The sequence below is a fragment of the Ahaetulla prasina genome, chromosome 1 (genome assembly GCF_028640845.1).
Source record: "Ahaetulla prasina isolate Xishuangbanna chromosome 1, ASM2864084v1, whole genome shotgun sequence".
NCBI classification, from domain to species: domain Eukaryota; kingdom Metazoa; phylum Chordata; class Lepidosauria; order Squamata; family Colubridae; genus Ahaetulla; species Ahaetulla prasina.
The window spans coordinates 11,675,299-11,689,785 of NC_080539.1; the positions used below are offsets into that span (position 1 = coordinate 11,675,299).

Here is a 14,487-nt window from a genome sequence, read left to right on the forward strand (position 1 = left end):
CTAAGCGGTTTTCTAGCATGTATACACTACTGAAACAGCAACGTCTACGCTGGCTTGGACATGCCGTGAGAATGGCTGATGGTCGGATTCTGAAAGATCTCCTGTGTGGAGAATTAGTGCAGGGAAAGTGCCTCAGAGGGAGACCACAGCTGCGATATAAGGATATTTGCAAGAGGGACCTAGAGGCCCTGGGAATGGACATTAACAACTGGGAAACCTTGACCTCCGATCGTGCAGCTTGGAGGCTAAAGACGCAGCATGGCCTTCTCCAATTCGAAGAGACATTTGTTCAGCAAGCTGTGGCAGAGGCAGTCCTGGAACCAGCGAAATCTGGGGGCTGGACAGGGGACCGAATGTATCTGCCCTCAGTGTGGAAGGGATTGCCACTCTCGAATTGGCCTTTTTAGCCACACTAGATGTTGTTTCCAGAGCACGATACCATAGTCTTTCAAGACTGAAGGATGCCAATGCCACGCGAAGCGGTTTAGAGTCAACTCCCCGACCTCCGGTCCTTTAAACGCGAGCTCAAGACTTTCTTATTTCACTGTGCGGGGCTAGCTTGAGGAAATTTTAAGTGGGGTTTTAGGATTGTTTTACTTTCGTTTTAACTTTAATTGGCCATTTTATAATCAGTTTTTTAATATGTTTTAAAATTTTGTCTATGTGCATGTTGTTTTTACTTGGCTGTGCACCGCCCTGAGTCCTTCGGGAGAAGGGCGGTATAAAAATCTAATAAATAAATAAATAAGTGTATTGCCCCCAACAATCTGAAGGATGGAAGGCGGAGTCAACCTTGAGACGGTCAGGGTCGAACTCCTGACAACGAGCAAGCGAGTTAGCCTGCAATACTGCATTTTAACCACCGCGCCACCATGGCTCTTTTATCATCTTGAATCCTTGGTACTTTCTGAGCTTGGTGGTTTTCCGGCCAATATTCCCTTCCCCACCTTCACTGCAGAAGATAAAGCAACCAAGTTCGGAGAGCACCAAGGATTCTACTGTTCGACACTGAGCTACAAATATCCTTTTCTATTGCTATCAGATTGCCATTTTAAATAGGGAACAGACATCTGTCTGAAAATAGGACAAGATGCATCCGTGATAAATGGAGAGAGGAAACTCTTCTTCCCCCAAAACTTTAGGTCATCTTCTCCTAATCTTCAGAGTCAGGGTGAAAAGAGAAATAAGGGTAAAAAAAGAGAAATAAAAGAGAAATAAGGAAGGCAAAAGGAAACATGTTTAGAACCGAATAATTTGTTATTCTTCATTGGAATAAAAGTGATATTTTTTAGAGAATGTTAATATAGGGCTCCTTGATTGTTTTTTCTTTTTAAATTTTATATTCATAAGGTAGCAAAGTAAAGGTAAAGGTTCCTTTCGCACATATGTGCTAGTCGTTCCCGACTCTAGGGGGCGGTGCTCATCTCTGTTTTAAAGCTGAAGAGCCAGCGCTGTCCGAAGACGTCTCCGTGGTCATGTGGCCGGCATGACTCAACGCCAAAGGCGCACGGAACGCTGTTCCCTTCCCACCAAAGGTGGTCCCTATTTTTCTACTTGCATTTTTTATGTGCTTTCGAACTGCTAGGTTGGCAGAAGCTGGGACAAGTAACGGGAGCTCACCCTGTTACGCGGCACTAGGGATTCAAACCGCTGAACTGCCGACTTTTCGATCGACAAGCTCAGCATCTTAGCCCCTGAGCCACCCACCCCCCCTTCCCCAATTTCTGCAGTTTGCTGCTCATGTTATTTGGGTGAATTATTCGGAAATGAGGCAGTTGGTAAAGGCAAATGTTTAAAATATTTTTTAAAAGGCTCTGCAAAGTCTGTCCCTGTGATTAAAAAACGAAAGGAGAAAGAAGCCACCGAAAAGGATTTTTTAATTCTTTTGCAAAAAAGTGGCTGAGCGGTACAAGTGGGGATCCCTTCGTTGTCTTCCTCTCTAATCTTCTTTTTGGGGTGTTCGTAATAAGCACAGGCTTGGCTTGGCTTCTTCGATATCTTGCCAGCTTAAGCTTTGGTGAATTCTTTGGAACAGTTGTGGGTTTTCAAGAGGTCTTCTAAGTAAGCCAATGTGCCCCTTTTCACTGGGCAGCCTTCAAAGGCCTCCTCCACCCTTCTCACGTGCTCAATGGCCTTTTCCAGGGTTTTGTCCCTTTCTGGAATGGTCTCTCCTATTCCAGCTTCCTCGCCTTCCGCTCCTGATTTCAAATACTGCAGCATATTGACCCGAATTATTTCTCCCTGCTCGATCAGGGTCTTTCTGATGTCCGGTAGGTCTGTCTCCTCGGCCAAGCTCAGCAGGTGAAGCAGAGCGTGGCAGAGTTGCATTCGGAGGCTAGCGCTATATTTGAACTCCAAGAAGTCTTCGACGTTCTCGCTCCGCTGCAAAGCGGTCACCAGCGCGTCCCAAATCTGGGAGAACTGCTCGGGAGTCCCATAATGCCTCCTCTCGGAAGGCACGGAGAGCGCGGCGGCTGATTTGATGCGGACTTTAAAATTCTTGCAGGACTTGACCGCTGACGTGAGGGCGTCATAGGCTTTGCCGGTCCAAGGGGCTTCTCCTAAAGAATTCAAAATAGGTAAACGAAATATATAAATTACTGTATTTTTCGGAATATAAGACGCACTTTCCCCCCCTAAAAGAGGGTGAAAATTTGGGGGTGTCTTATACACCGAATGTAGCCCCGCCCACACACACACCAGTCCCCACCCTTTGGCCTCTGCCTCCTAGCAATTTACCTCCTTGCAGCAAGCAGCAAACTGCAAACAGCCGGTTTCACCTTCAGCGCAGCCTGATTAGCACAAGTAGTTGATTGTCGGTTGGATTGGCCTCCTGACCCTCAGCTGTTTCAGGCTGCAGGGATTGCCATGGCCTATTGCTGCGCGGGCCTCCTGCAAGCAGGCAAATTGCTGGGAGGCAGATTTTTTTTCTTCTTGTGCTAATCACGCTATGCTGAAAACGAAACTAAAGCAGGCTGTTTGCTGTACTGGGAGGCAGAGGCAGAGTTATTGTGAGTGTTTTATGGGTCTTATTTTCTTCTTTGTGTCCTTTGGTTGTAAAATTTCTGTCTAGAATCAACAATTAGCTGGAATTTAAAAAGCATTTCACTAACTTAACTAAAATGTGACCGGAAGGAAAATAAAGAGAGGGGAAAAAAGCTTTACATCTTAATAGATTGCGTGCTGAATAACTTACTGATTCTGATTACAATACCAATCTATGCAAAGAAAAAAACTTAAAACAGTTCCAAACTGGTAAAATTTCATATTATTTCCCATATCCATGCACTAGTGCAGGGGTCTCCAACCTTGGTCCCTTTAAGACTTGTGGACTTCAACTCCCAGAGTCCCTCAGTCAGCAAAGCTGGCTGAGGAACTCTGGGAGTTGAAGTCCACAAGTCTTAAAGGGACCAAAGTTGGAGACCCCTGCACTAGTGTATATCTTGTTTTCCTCCCCAAAAAAGGTAGGTGCGTCTTATAGTCCGGAGCATCTTATACTCTGAAAAATACGGTACCAGGCTTATCAGGAAGCCAACAACTGCTCCTTTCTTTTAAAATTGCTCCTTTCTTTTAAAATGACTCCTCCAACAAGATTCGTGATCATTTTGTTAAAGGTAAAGGTTCTCCTCACACATATGTGCTAGTCGTTCCCGACTCTAGGGGGTGGTGCTCATCTCCGTTTCAAAGCCGAAGAGCCAGCGCTGTCCGAAGACATCTCCATGGTCATGTGGCCAGCATGACTAAATGCCAAAGGCGCACGGAACACCACCAAAGGTGGTCCCTATTTTTTCTACTTGCATTTTTTACGTGCTTTCGAACTGCTAGGTTGGCAGAAGCTGGGACAACTAACGGGAGCTCACCCCGTTACATGGCAGCACTAGGGATTCGAACTGCTGAACTGCCAACCTTTCGATCGACAAGCTCAGCGTTTTAGCCACATGAGCCACCTTTTATTAGTTAGTTTCCAGCAAAAAAACGGCCATTCAAATGAACGGGTTTGCTTAACGATCACATCAGTTGTTTAAGGGCCACCACCAGTTATTTAACAAACAGTGGTGAAAAAAAGATGGAAATTTAATTCTGGTCATGTGGGTTCCTTGACTTACAACTGTTATTCCGGGCTCAATTATGGTCGTAAGTTGAGTTGTAGCTACTACAGTTAAATCTTTCCAGGAATTTGAGCAGCATCTTTGGAAAGCCAGACAAGATGTCCTTCTCAGTCTGGTCCAGCTGCCTCTCTTCATAATCTTGTGTCTCACAGCTTTTACACAACCAGAAATTATGGTCAGTTGACACAACAAGATGGGAGGGGAAGTTAGCGCTAATAAAGGACTGGGGGACATTTCTGTATTTATCCACGTAGTATCAGTGTAGTATTATTATTGATCCTTATTATCTTTCTTATCCCCGCTCCTATTGGTAATACAGGTAGTCCTCAACTTATGATCACAATTGAGCCAAAAACATATGTTGTTAAGTGAGAATTTTTTTAAGTGAGTTTTGCCCCATTTCATGACTTTTCTCACCACATTTGCTAAGTGAATCACTGCAGTTCTTAAATTAGGAACTTAAGTTAAGTGAACTGTTAAGTGATTCTGGCCTCCCCATCGAGTTCATTTGTCAGAAGGTCGCAAAAGGGGATCACATGACTCTGGGACTCTGCCACTGTCATAAAAGTGAGTCAGTTGTCAAGCATCCAAATGTAAATCACGTGGTCATGGGGATGTTACAACAGCCGTCAGTGTGAAAAATGGTCATAAGGCACTCTTTTCAGTGCCATTGTAACATTGGTCACTAAATGAACTGTTGTAAGTCGAGGACTACCTGCAGAGGTATATCTTAGGACCACAATTGAGCCCAACATTTCTGTTGTTAAGCAAGATAGTTGTTGAGTGAGATTTGTCCCATTTTACGATTTTTCCTGGTACGGTTGTTAAGTAAATCACTGCAGTTGTTAAGTGAATCATGATTGTTCAGTGAATCTGACTTCTCCATTGACTTTGCTTGTCAGAAGGTCGCAAAAGGGGATCATGTGACCCGGGGACACTGCAACTGTCATAAATGTGAGCCAGTTGCCAATTCATCTGAATTTTGATCACGTGACCCTGGGGATGCTGCAATGGTCGTAAGTGTGAAAAATGGTCATAAGTCACATTTCTCAGTGCTGTTGTAAGTTCGAAGGGTCACTAAATGAACTGTCATAAGTCAAGGACTACCTATGTTATTCTGAGGATTATCATTATTCTGTGGCTTTGCATATACACTTCTGCACCGGAGACAAATTCCTTGTGTGTCTAATTACACTTGGCCAAATAAAGTATAGAATAAAATAGAATAACAGAGTTGGAAGGGACCTTGGAGGTCTTCTAGTCCAACTCCCTGCCTAGGCAGGAAACCCTACACCACCTCAGACAAATGGTTATCTAATCTCTTCTTAAAAACTTCCAGTGTTGGAGCATTCACAACTTCTTGGAGACAAGTTGTTCCACTTATTAATTGTTCTGTCAGGAAATTTCTCCTTAATTCTAGGTTACTTCTCTCCTTGATGAGTTTCCACCCATTGCTTCTTGTCCTGCCTTCAGGTGCTTTGGAGAATAGCTTGAGTCCCTCTTCTTTGTGGCAGCCCCTGAGATACTGGAAGACTGCTTTTTTTCATTAAATTAAACTTACCCAGTTCCTGCAACCGTTCTTCCTATGTTTTAGCCTCCAGTCCCCTAAACCTCTTTGTTGCTCTTCTCTGCACTCTTTCTAGAGTCTCCACATCTCGACAAAAGTATATCTCCTCTCCTCTCCTCCCCTCCCCCCTTCGCTCCCCTCCCCTCCCACCTAAAATGTCGCTTTTATTTACCCAATGGCAAGGCAGGGTTTTTAAAGACATTTCCGAGGGCGTAGCAGGCGTTCCAACGCACTTTCATTGTGGCATCACTCTGCACCATCGAAGTCAGAGCCTGGATGGCTTCCTCAATGGGTTGGCTGAATCTGGGACTGGCGATGTGAGACGGTTGGAGAAAATGAAGGAGGTTTCCCAGGGCTCGGACAGCATTGCTCTTGACCTGAAAGAAGAGATAAGAAAAGTCCGTTGCGGAGATGCGATTGTGAAGATGCCACTTATTACCATATATGGTGGACTTGTAAAAAAGTTAAAGCATTTTGGATTAAAGTATGGTGGATCATGCAGAATATTTTGAAAAAGAAGATTAAGTTTACTCCACAGTTCTTTCTACTAGGAATAATTATGGATTGTACAGCTATAGAGACTAAATTGATTTTGAACTTAATAACAGCCGCAAGACTTTTGATTGCTCAATATTGGAAGAAAGAAGAATTACCTACAATTGAAGAATGGACACTCAAAGTATCAAATCTGGCAGAAATGGCAAAAATTTCTGCTTACTTGAAAGACTATACACAAGAAAAATATATTTTAGAATGGAAAATGTGGATTGATTATATTCAAAATAAGTATCAGATAAAAAAATATCGAATAGCATATGAGTAAATTTAGGAAATATTTTGTATTAGATATATTTCTGAAGGAGAGGGGAATTGAGAGTGTGATTATGTGTGGAGTGACTAGAGATTATAATTTAGGAATTATTTTGGATTATGATTGTTAGTTTTGATACCCTGCATTTTGTTCTGGGAAGTCGGGTGGGGGTGGGGAGTAAGGGGAGGGTATTTGGGGGTTGAGGGTAGAGGATGGAGTGATGGTTAATGTACAGGGATTATTGAAGATGTATAAATATAATTAATGTAGGGTCGGGTCTGCCCCGTTACCATTTTAGAACGGTGGGGAGGGAGAAAAGAGGAGAGAGTAGGAGGTAGGAAAGAGGAGAAGAGGAAGGAAGAGGGGTAGAAGAGGGAGATGGAAGGTGTAGGGTGGAGGGAGGAGAGGATGTAGCTAAGAGAAGGAGAGGAAGGTCTGGAAAGTAAAAGAAGGTAGAAGAGGGAAGAGTCTTAAAAAGGGGGGTGGTGACTGGGCAAGCCCGACTAATTGTATATAACTACATTGGATGAGCTGTTTGATATGATTGTAAAAATAAAACTTTTTTATGAAGAAAAAAAAAAAAAAGTCCGTTGCTTGTACTGTAGAAACTAGATCTGCCCCTGCCTTCAAAGTACTGAACGATGTCATGAATCCATCTTGCTCTGTACCTCCAGCTCTTTTGAGCCTCTGAGCCAGTAGGGTGATACTTGACCAGGGGTGGGCTTCAAAAATTTTAGCAAGGGGTTCTCTGCCTAGTTGCTGGATGGGTGTGGCCATGGTGGGCATGGCCTAGTTGGCCTCTTGCACTACAGCAGGGGGGGGGGAGGGCGGGGGGGGTTGTTTTTGCCCTACCCAGGCTCTGGAGACTTTCCTCGAGCCTCCAGGAGGGTGAAAACCGCCTCCCCAGGAAGTCCTTCCTTCTCATTAGGTGCCCAAAGTATTTCATTTTTAACTTCAGGATCTGGCCTTCTAAAGAGCAGTCAGGGTTGATCTCCTCTAGGACTGACCGGTTGGATCACCTTGCAGTCCAAGGGACTCGCAGGAGTCTTCTCCAGCACCAGAGTTCAAAAGGTCTCAATTCTTTGGCGCTCAGCCTTTCTTACGGTCCAACATTCACAGCCATACATTGCAACTGGGAAAACCAGAGCCTTGACTATGCGCACTTATGTTGGCAGGGTGATGTCTCTGCTTTTTAAGGCAGGACTAGAACTCACAATCTCCTGATTTCTAAGTCAGCATCTTACCCACTACACCAGGGTCTGCAAACCTGGCTCTTTTTAAGACTTGTGGACTTCAACTCACAGAGTTCCTCGGCACTATACCAAGCTGGCTCTGAAGACAGTAGGTCCATTTTCAAATGAAAATCTTCCCCATTTAAATAAGTAACTCCGACTTTTCTGCCCTTCACAGGTTAGTCCATCTCCCACACACTTTCTGTTCTTACTCAATCACTTGGTGTTTTTCTTGACACTTTCCCACTTATACGTAAGTTGACGAACTTTGTGTCAGGGAAGATGGCTTCCAGGCCTGACACTTGCCTGCCAAACTGTGCCTTTCAGCTGTGCCTCCATTGCTGCCTATTTACAAGCACACATGCGCACATTTTGAGATACTTGCCTTGTCCTTGTCTTTCGATGCCTCAGTTGCTGCTCGTAACATTTTCAGGAGTAACAAGTCTGAGAATTCATCCTGGAAGCTTCGTCCCATTAGCTCCCTGTTGCCCACCAAACAAAAAAACAAAAGAAATTAGAAACCGCTCCAGCTGGATCAAAAATTCCAAACCAATTCAATATCCACAGGAGTCCATCTTGAAGCAGCCCCTCCAATTTATTCCTTTTTGTATCTTTCATTGTTTTCAAAGAGGGCTTGGTTCGGAGAGACTAAGGTTTTTTTTTAAAAAATAACATGTTCATATCTGAGAAGACATTAGAAAAATGTGGCATTATGACTGAGATGTGTAATCTCTAAATCTGATACAGGGACTTTGACTTTTTATTCCCTTTCCTCTATCCCTTTTAGCATATAGTTGAAAGATACAGTATTCATTTGAAAACGGCCTTTCAAGAGTTCATTCCCTTCCTTCAGGATACTTCTGTATGTTTTTACTATTAGTCTTCTCATCGTTCCTACCACCCATCTCCTCCCACTTATGATTGCATGACTGTAACTTTGTTGCTTGTATCCTTACGATTTATATTGACTATTTCCTAGTATGATTTGATTGCTTATTGTATCCTATGAGTTGTACCTTATGATCTTGACGAATGTATCTTGTCTTTTTATGTACACGGGGAGCGTATGCAACGAAGACAAATTCCTTGTGTGTCCAATCACACTTGGCCAATAAAGAATTCTATTCTATTCTATTCTATTCTATTCTATTCTATTCTATTCTATTCTATTCTATTCTATTCTATTCTATTCTAGTCTTATTTCTAATTCTTATTCCATTCTCAATAAAGATTCTATTCTATTCTATTCTATTCTATTCTACTCTTCTGTTCTGTTCTATTATTTCTAATTCTTATTCCATTCCATTTTCAATAAAGATTCTATTCTATTCTATTCTATTCTATTCTATTCTATTCTATTCTATTCTATTCTATTCTATTCTATTCTACTCTACTCTACTCTATTCTATTCTTTCAATAATGCCGAATTATGTAAGCCACCAGGAGTCATTTGGATTATGGCCAAATGAAATATGTTAGTAAATAGCTGAAAAATGAAGCTGCAGCTCCAAAATTCAGGTACCTCTTAACAATTTGGATAAACACAAAACCTCAAATCACAGGCCTAGGACCTAGACCAGCAGCCCCAAACCTTTTGGGTGCCAGGGGCCAGTCCCATGGAAGGTGGTTTCTCCGTGGACTGGGAGGGCATGGTTTCATACACTGCCTGGATGTCATGCACAGATGGGACTTCACTCGCGTGGTCCATGCTGGGCTACGGACCAGTGATAGTCTGCAAGTCGGGGGTTGGGGATCTCTAATCTAAAGAGCACACAATTGAGGCAACCGTCCACTAACTTGGTGGTTTTCGAACTTGATAACTTTAAGAGGTGTGGACTACAACTCCCAGAAGTCCCCAGCCGGCATTCTGAGAGTTGGAGTCCACCTCTCTTAAAGTTGCCAAGTTTGAGAAACATTGCTGTAACTTCCTTCAATAAAAATAAAACAAGAACTGCCTTCTCAAGATAGAACCTTTTTCATGATGGTGTGGTGTACTAACTTTCTGCCTAATGGCCTCAGAGGGTTCATTTATCTTAATATGGATTAAAATGCACCAAATACTGTCAGATTAAAAAAAAATCTTCCCAGCCCTTTGAAACTTATTTAGAATAGAACAGAACAGAACAGAACAGAACAGAACAGAACAGAATAGAATTTTATTGGCCAAGTGTGATTGGACACACAAGGAATTTGTCTTGGTGCATATGCTCTCAGTGTACATAAAAGAAAAGATACGTTCATCAAGGTACAACATTTACAACACAATTGATGGTCAATATATCAATATAAATCATAAGGATTGCCAGCAACAAGTTATAGTCATACAGTCATAAGTGGAAAGAGATGGGTGATGGGAACTATGAGACGATTAATAGTAGTGCAGATTCAGTAAATAGTTTGACAGTGTTGAAGTTGAATTTTTGAAGCTGAATTTTTGAAGTTGAATTTAAGTTGAATTTTTGAAGCTGTGGGATTGTTATGAATTGCAAAGCTAGTCCTTGCTCGCTGACCACAACTTTGGACCGGCGACTCAGTTGGTAAGTGCAAAATCGTATGACTGGGATTCACTTCTGCCTCCCATATCGTGTATTAATTCCGCTTGTTGCAAGTGACAACGCACACCAATTGTGAAGCGATCAGGTGACTGAGCGAGTGCCACAGTCATAAATGTGATGATTGGTCGCAAAACTACTTTTCTTAGCACTGTCATAACTTTGAACGGTGGCTGAAGAAAGCAATTGGTAAATGAGGACTAACTGTAATGTAGGGTTGCTTTTTATGTTTTGAATTCGTGTTCCGGGAACTTGTACTCAACATTAAAGAAAGGAAAGGAAAGGAAAGGAGAAATAATCCTAAACCTACTTGTTGATGATTAGAGTGTCTGTCAGATTTCCCAAAGACCAAGCTGCTTTGGCACGGACATTTGGAGAATTATCACCGAGCGAATTCAGAATTGTGTTGGCTGTGTCAGCGATAAACATCACATCCTAAGATCAGATATGGGTCATTAATATATTGTTATTTTTTTCCCCCTACATAGTCTTCTACATATTGTGTTTCCCTGAAAATAAGCCCCAACTGGAAAATAAACCCTAGCATGATTCTTCAGGATGCTCGTAATATAAGCCCTATCCACAAAATAAGCCTGAGTTAAGACCGTCAGCCAGATGGACATTTTTAGTAATGTATTTCCCCAAAAATAAGACCTAACTGGAAAAGAAGCCCTAATGCATCTTTTGGAGCAAAAATTAATATAAGACCCAGTCTTATTTTCAGGAAAACACAGGTATCTGTATAATTTCTTCCGCGACACCATCAAACTTTAAGAATGTGCTTTCTCTTCTAAGGAAGCAGCATTGTCTTACCCAAGATGTTCATTGTTTTACTAATGTTTAATGTGTACTAAATTTCCACAGTTTTGGCCATTACTGTACAGTGTAAAAGTCAAGGTGGTTGTGGAAATGCATTTCTGTAGTTTATTCAAAAGTGGTTTGTCACTGCTTTCTCCTAGATGTTTCGACTCCCTTATCTGGCCTACTGTCCTGAGGTTCCCTGGTGTTTGTCAATTACTTGAGACCAACCAAGATTGGCTAGATGCTGCCATCTGCTGAGGCAAGAAACTTCACACACAAATAGAGATTTAAATGCCTGGATTTTTCCCCCTGTTTTGGGACAGGACACATCATAAGGTTCCCACCCTAATAATATTCCAACAGGCTCTGAAGACCTAGCCGGTTCTCCCAGACCTTTCTCTAAGGTAAATACTGAATCCTTACCATGCTATTTGTTTTTATTATATATAGCTAGTAACCCGGCGTTGCCCAGGTATTTATAGACGTCTAAGCCTTTCTCTGACAGGGAGCCATTGAGAGGGGCCTTTCTTCCCCTTACTCCTATGCCCATCATCCCTGCCCTCTCCCTTCCTCCTCCCATGCACTCCCCTTTCGCGCCCTGTCTACGATCCTGGCACTTTGCCCCGAATCCATCAGGTGCTTCCCCATTGCTCCACTGGAGGGAGAACGTCACGGCTGCCTTTCCAGAGGAACTGACATCATAACCAATTGCCCCTCTAGGGTACCGCACTCACTCTCCTTAATGGCCCAGCCCTCCCTTCCCCCTCTCATGACATCACAAACAATTGCCGCTCTAGAATGCTGCACTCACTTTCCATAATGGCCCAGGCGTTCCACAGTTATGCTGGAACACACACACACAGACACACACATCCCAGGGGTGTCTTACTCCCACAGTATTTGTTTCCAGATAGTAAGTCATCTGTGTACCAGGTTTGGTTGAAATTGCTCAAAGCGTTCCAGAGTTATGCTGGAACATACATACATACATACAGCCTTTTTTATATAGATAGATGATGGTTATCTTTTCCAGACAAAAATGAGTGTTCTTTATGTTTCTTTCTAATTTTTAAGGAACAGACAGTGGAAGTCAGGTGGCTCTAAAGTTATAATTATTATTTAATTATCGCAATAATAAATGCTGCGGCAAAAATTCTGTGCAGGTAGTCCTTGACTAATGACCACAATTGAGCCCCAAATTTCTATTGTTAAGTGAGACATTTCTTAAATGAATTTTGTCCCATTTATATGACATTCCTTGCCAAAGTTGTTAAGTGAATCACTGCACTTGCCAAGTTACTAACACGGTTATTAAGTGCATCTGGCTTCCCCATTGACTTTGGTGGTCAGAAGGTCACAAAAGGGGATTACATGACCTTGCAACAAAGCAACGGTCATAAGTATGAACCTGTTGCCAAGCCTCTGAATTTTGATCACATGATCATGGGGATGCCGGAAAGGTCGTAACAGTGAAAAACAGTCATAAGTCCCTGTCTTCATTGCCGTTGTCACTTTGAACAGTCACTAAACGAGCTGTTGTAAGTCAAGGACAACCTGTACACAGGAATAATATCTGTGTTCTGTTCTCCCTCGCCTCCGTCTGAATGATGACTTAATTAGTCGGCACTATTAGCTCTGGCAGCAGAATAGCCAGCGTCTGCCAAGAGCCTTCATTATCTTCCACGACACTGGTGAGTCACCCAGAAACAAACTTCAGCTCTTAGTCAATCAGTGGATTTGCCTGTTACAAAGAGACACAGCAACTCTCGCTGCCTTTTTTATCCTGTGGGGTGTGGATCCATGACTCAGCACTTCCTAGGCCTGCCCCACCCCTGCTTCTGTTGTTCCCTCCTCTCCTGCCTACGAAACCTAGGGTTCAACCAAGCCTGATTGCTGTCAACTGGGTCTGAAGGCATGGCCTGGGGGGGGGAGAGTCAGGGGACGGAGGCCTCACTATCTCTTCCACCTGGCCTGTTTCTGGCTCCTGGAGCTGAGCCAGGGAAGCCAGTGCTCCCGAGGTAAGTCCTGACGGCCCTTCCCCCTCACGGTCCAAGTCATTTTCTGGCAGCAGGCCCGGCTCGGGGGGCGCAGACACAACAATCTGCGGGATTGAGAACAGATCTTGTCAACTGCTTTTTTACAAAACAGTGAAAAGAGAGCTGAAGGAGCTTCTTGGATGAGAAGCGAAACGTCTTCAAAGAAAAACCAAGAAAGTCCAGTTGCCTCTTGGGAAAAAAGCACCTTTGGGACAAACATGACCTGGATGACTGAGAATCTCTGTAAAACAGTGAAAACGTTTCCCAGTGTTACAAAACAAGATTCCTCTTTTTCTGGGTACGGCGCTGTTTAGGTGTTTGGCTGAGGAAGTTTCATTTCTCAAGCAGGATAAAGGAAAAACCAAAGCAGCTCAGGTGCTTTACCTGCTGAAGGCACGGGAAGACAACATACACCCCAAGCGCCCGTGAAGCTGCGGCTTTCACCAGAGGATTCTCACTGTGGCCGAGTCCAAGAAGGACTGTGATGCAAAGGATCTGCTTGTTATCCTGCGGCAACAACAGAAAGAAGTCAGTCCTTGAACACTGCAAAACTTAATAGCATGTAGCAATAGCCCTTAGACTTATATACCAACTTTACAGTGCTTTACAGCCCTCTCTAAGCAGTTTACAGAGTCAGCATATTTCCCCCAACAATCTGGGTCCTCATTTTATCCACCGCAGAAGGATGGAAAGCTGAGTCAACCTTGAGCCGGTCAGGATCAAACTCCTAGCAGTGGGCAGAGTTAGACTGCAATGGCAATAGCACTTGTATACTGCTTCACTGTGCTTTTACAGCCCTCTCTAAGCTATATACAGAGTCAGCGCATGGCCCCCAACAATCTGGGTCCTCATTTACCGACCTTGGAAGGATGGAAAGCTGAGTCAACCTTGAGCCGGTCAGGATCAAACTCCTAGCAGTGGGCCGAGTTAGACTGCAAAAGCAATAGCCCTTAGACTTATATACCGCTTCACAGTGCTTCACAGCCCTCTCTAAGTGGTTTACAGAGTCAGCATATTGCCCCCAACAATCTGGGTCCTCATTTTACCCACCTCAAAAGGATGGAAGGCTGAGTCAACCTTAAGCCTGGTGAGATTTGAACTGCCAAATTGCAGGCAGCCGACAGTCAGCAGAAGTAGCCTGCAGTACTGCATTCTAACCACTACACCACTGCATCTGTTAGTAAACTCAATCTGCTAATGTGTTTCATCACAGGAGTAAATTAAAATGCTCAATATAGAAACTGAGGCAGTGCCAAAGGAAGACAAAGTACCGGCACAGTATCCCCTTTTTAGAATGACTTAAGTCTCAGGTGCAAAGAACTAGGACCACAATTGGCAGTTAAGATGATTTATTGCTCAAGCTATACACAAGAATCTAG

General features: G+C 43.3%; 1 protein-coding gene across 2 annotated transcripts in view; it reads right to left on the reverse strand.

The window, feature by feature from the left end:
• Window positions 1–1,860: 1,860 nt before the first annotated feature.
• The window catches only part of HEATR6 (HEAT repeat containing 6), a 50,865-nt gene continuing 38,238 nt past the window's right edge, over window positions 1,861–14,487 (reverse strand). For both annotated transcript variants that reach the window (XM_058164196.1, XM_058164197.1), the window contains exons 16-20: window positions 13,493–13,615; window positions 10,582–10,706; window positions 8,105–8,201; window positions 5,849–6,053; window positions 1,861–2,561 (exon numbers count right to left, since the gene is read on the reverse strand). In XM_058164196.1, coding sequence (XP_058020179.1) covers window positions 2,008–2,561; window positions 5,849–6,053; window positions 8,105–8,201; window positions 10,582–10,706; window positions 13,493–13,615 — 1,104 coding nt within the window. In that variant the 3' untranslated portion in view covers window positions 1,861–2,007. The remainder of the gene's footprint in view (window positions 2,562–5,848; window positions 6,054–8,104; window positions 8,202–10,581; window positions 10,707–13,492; window positions 13,616–14,487) is intronic.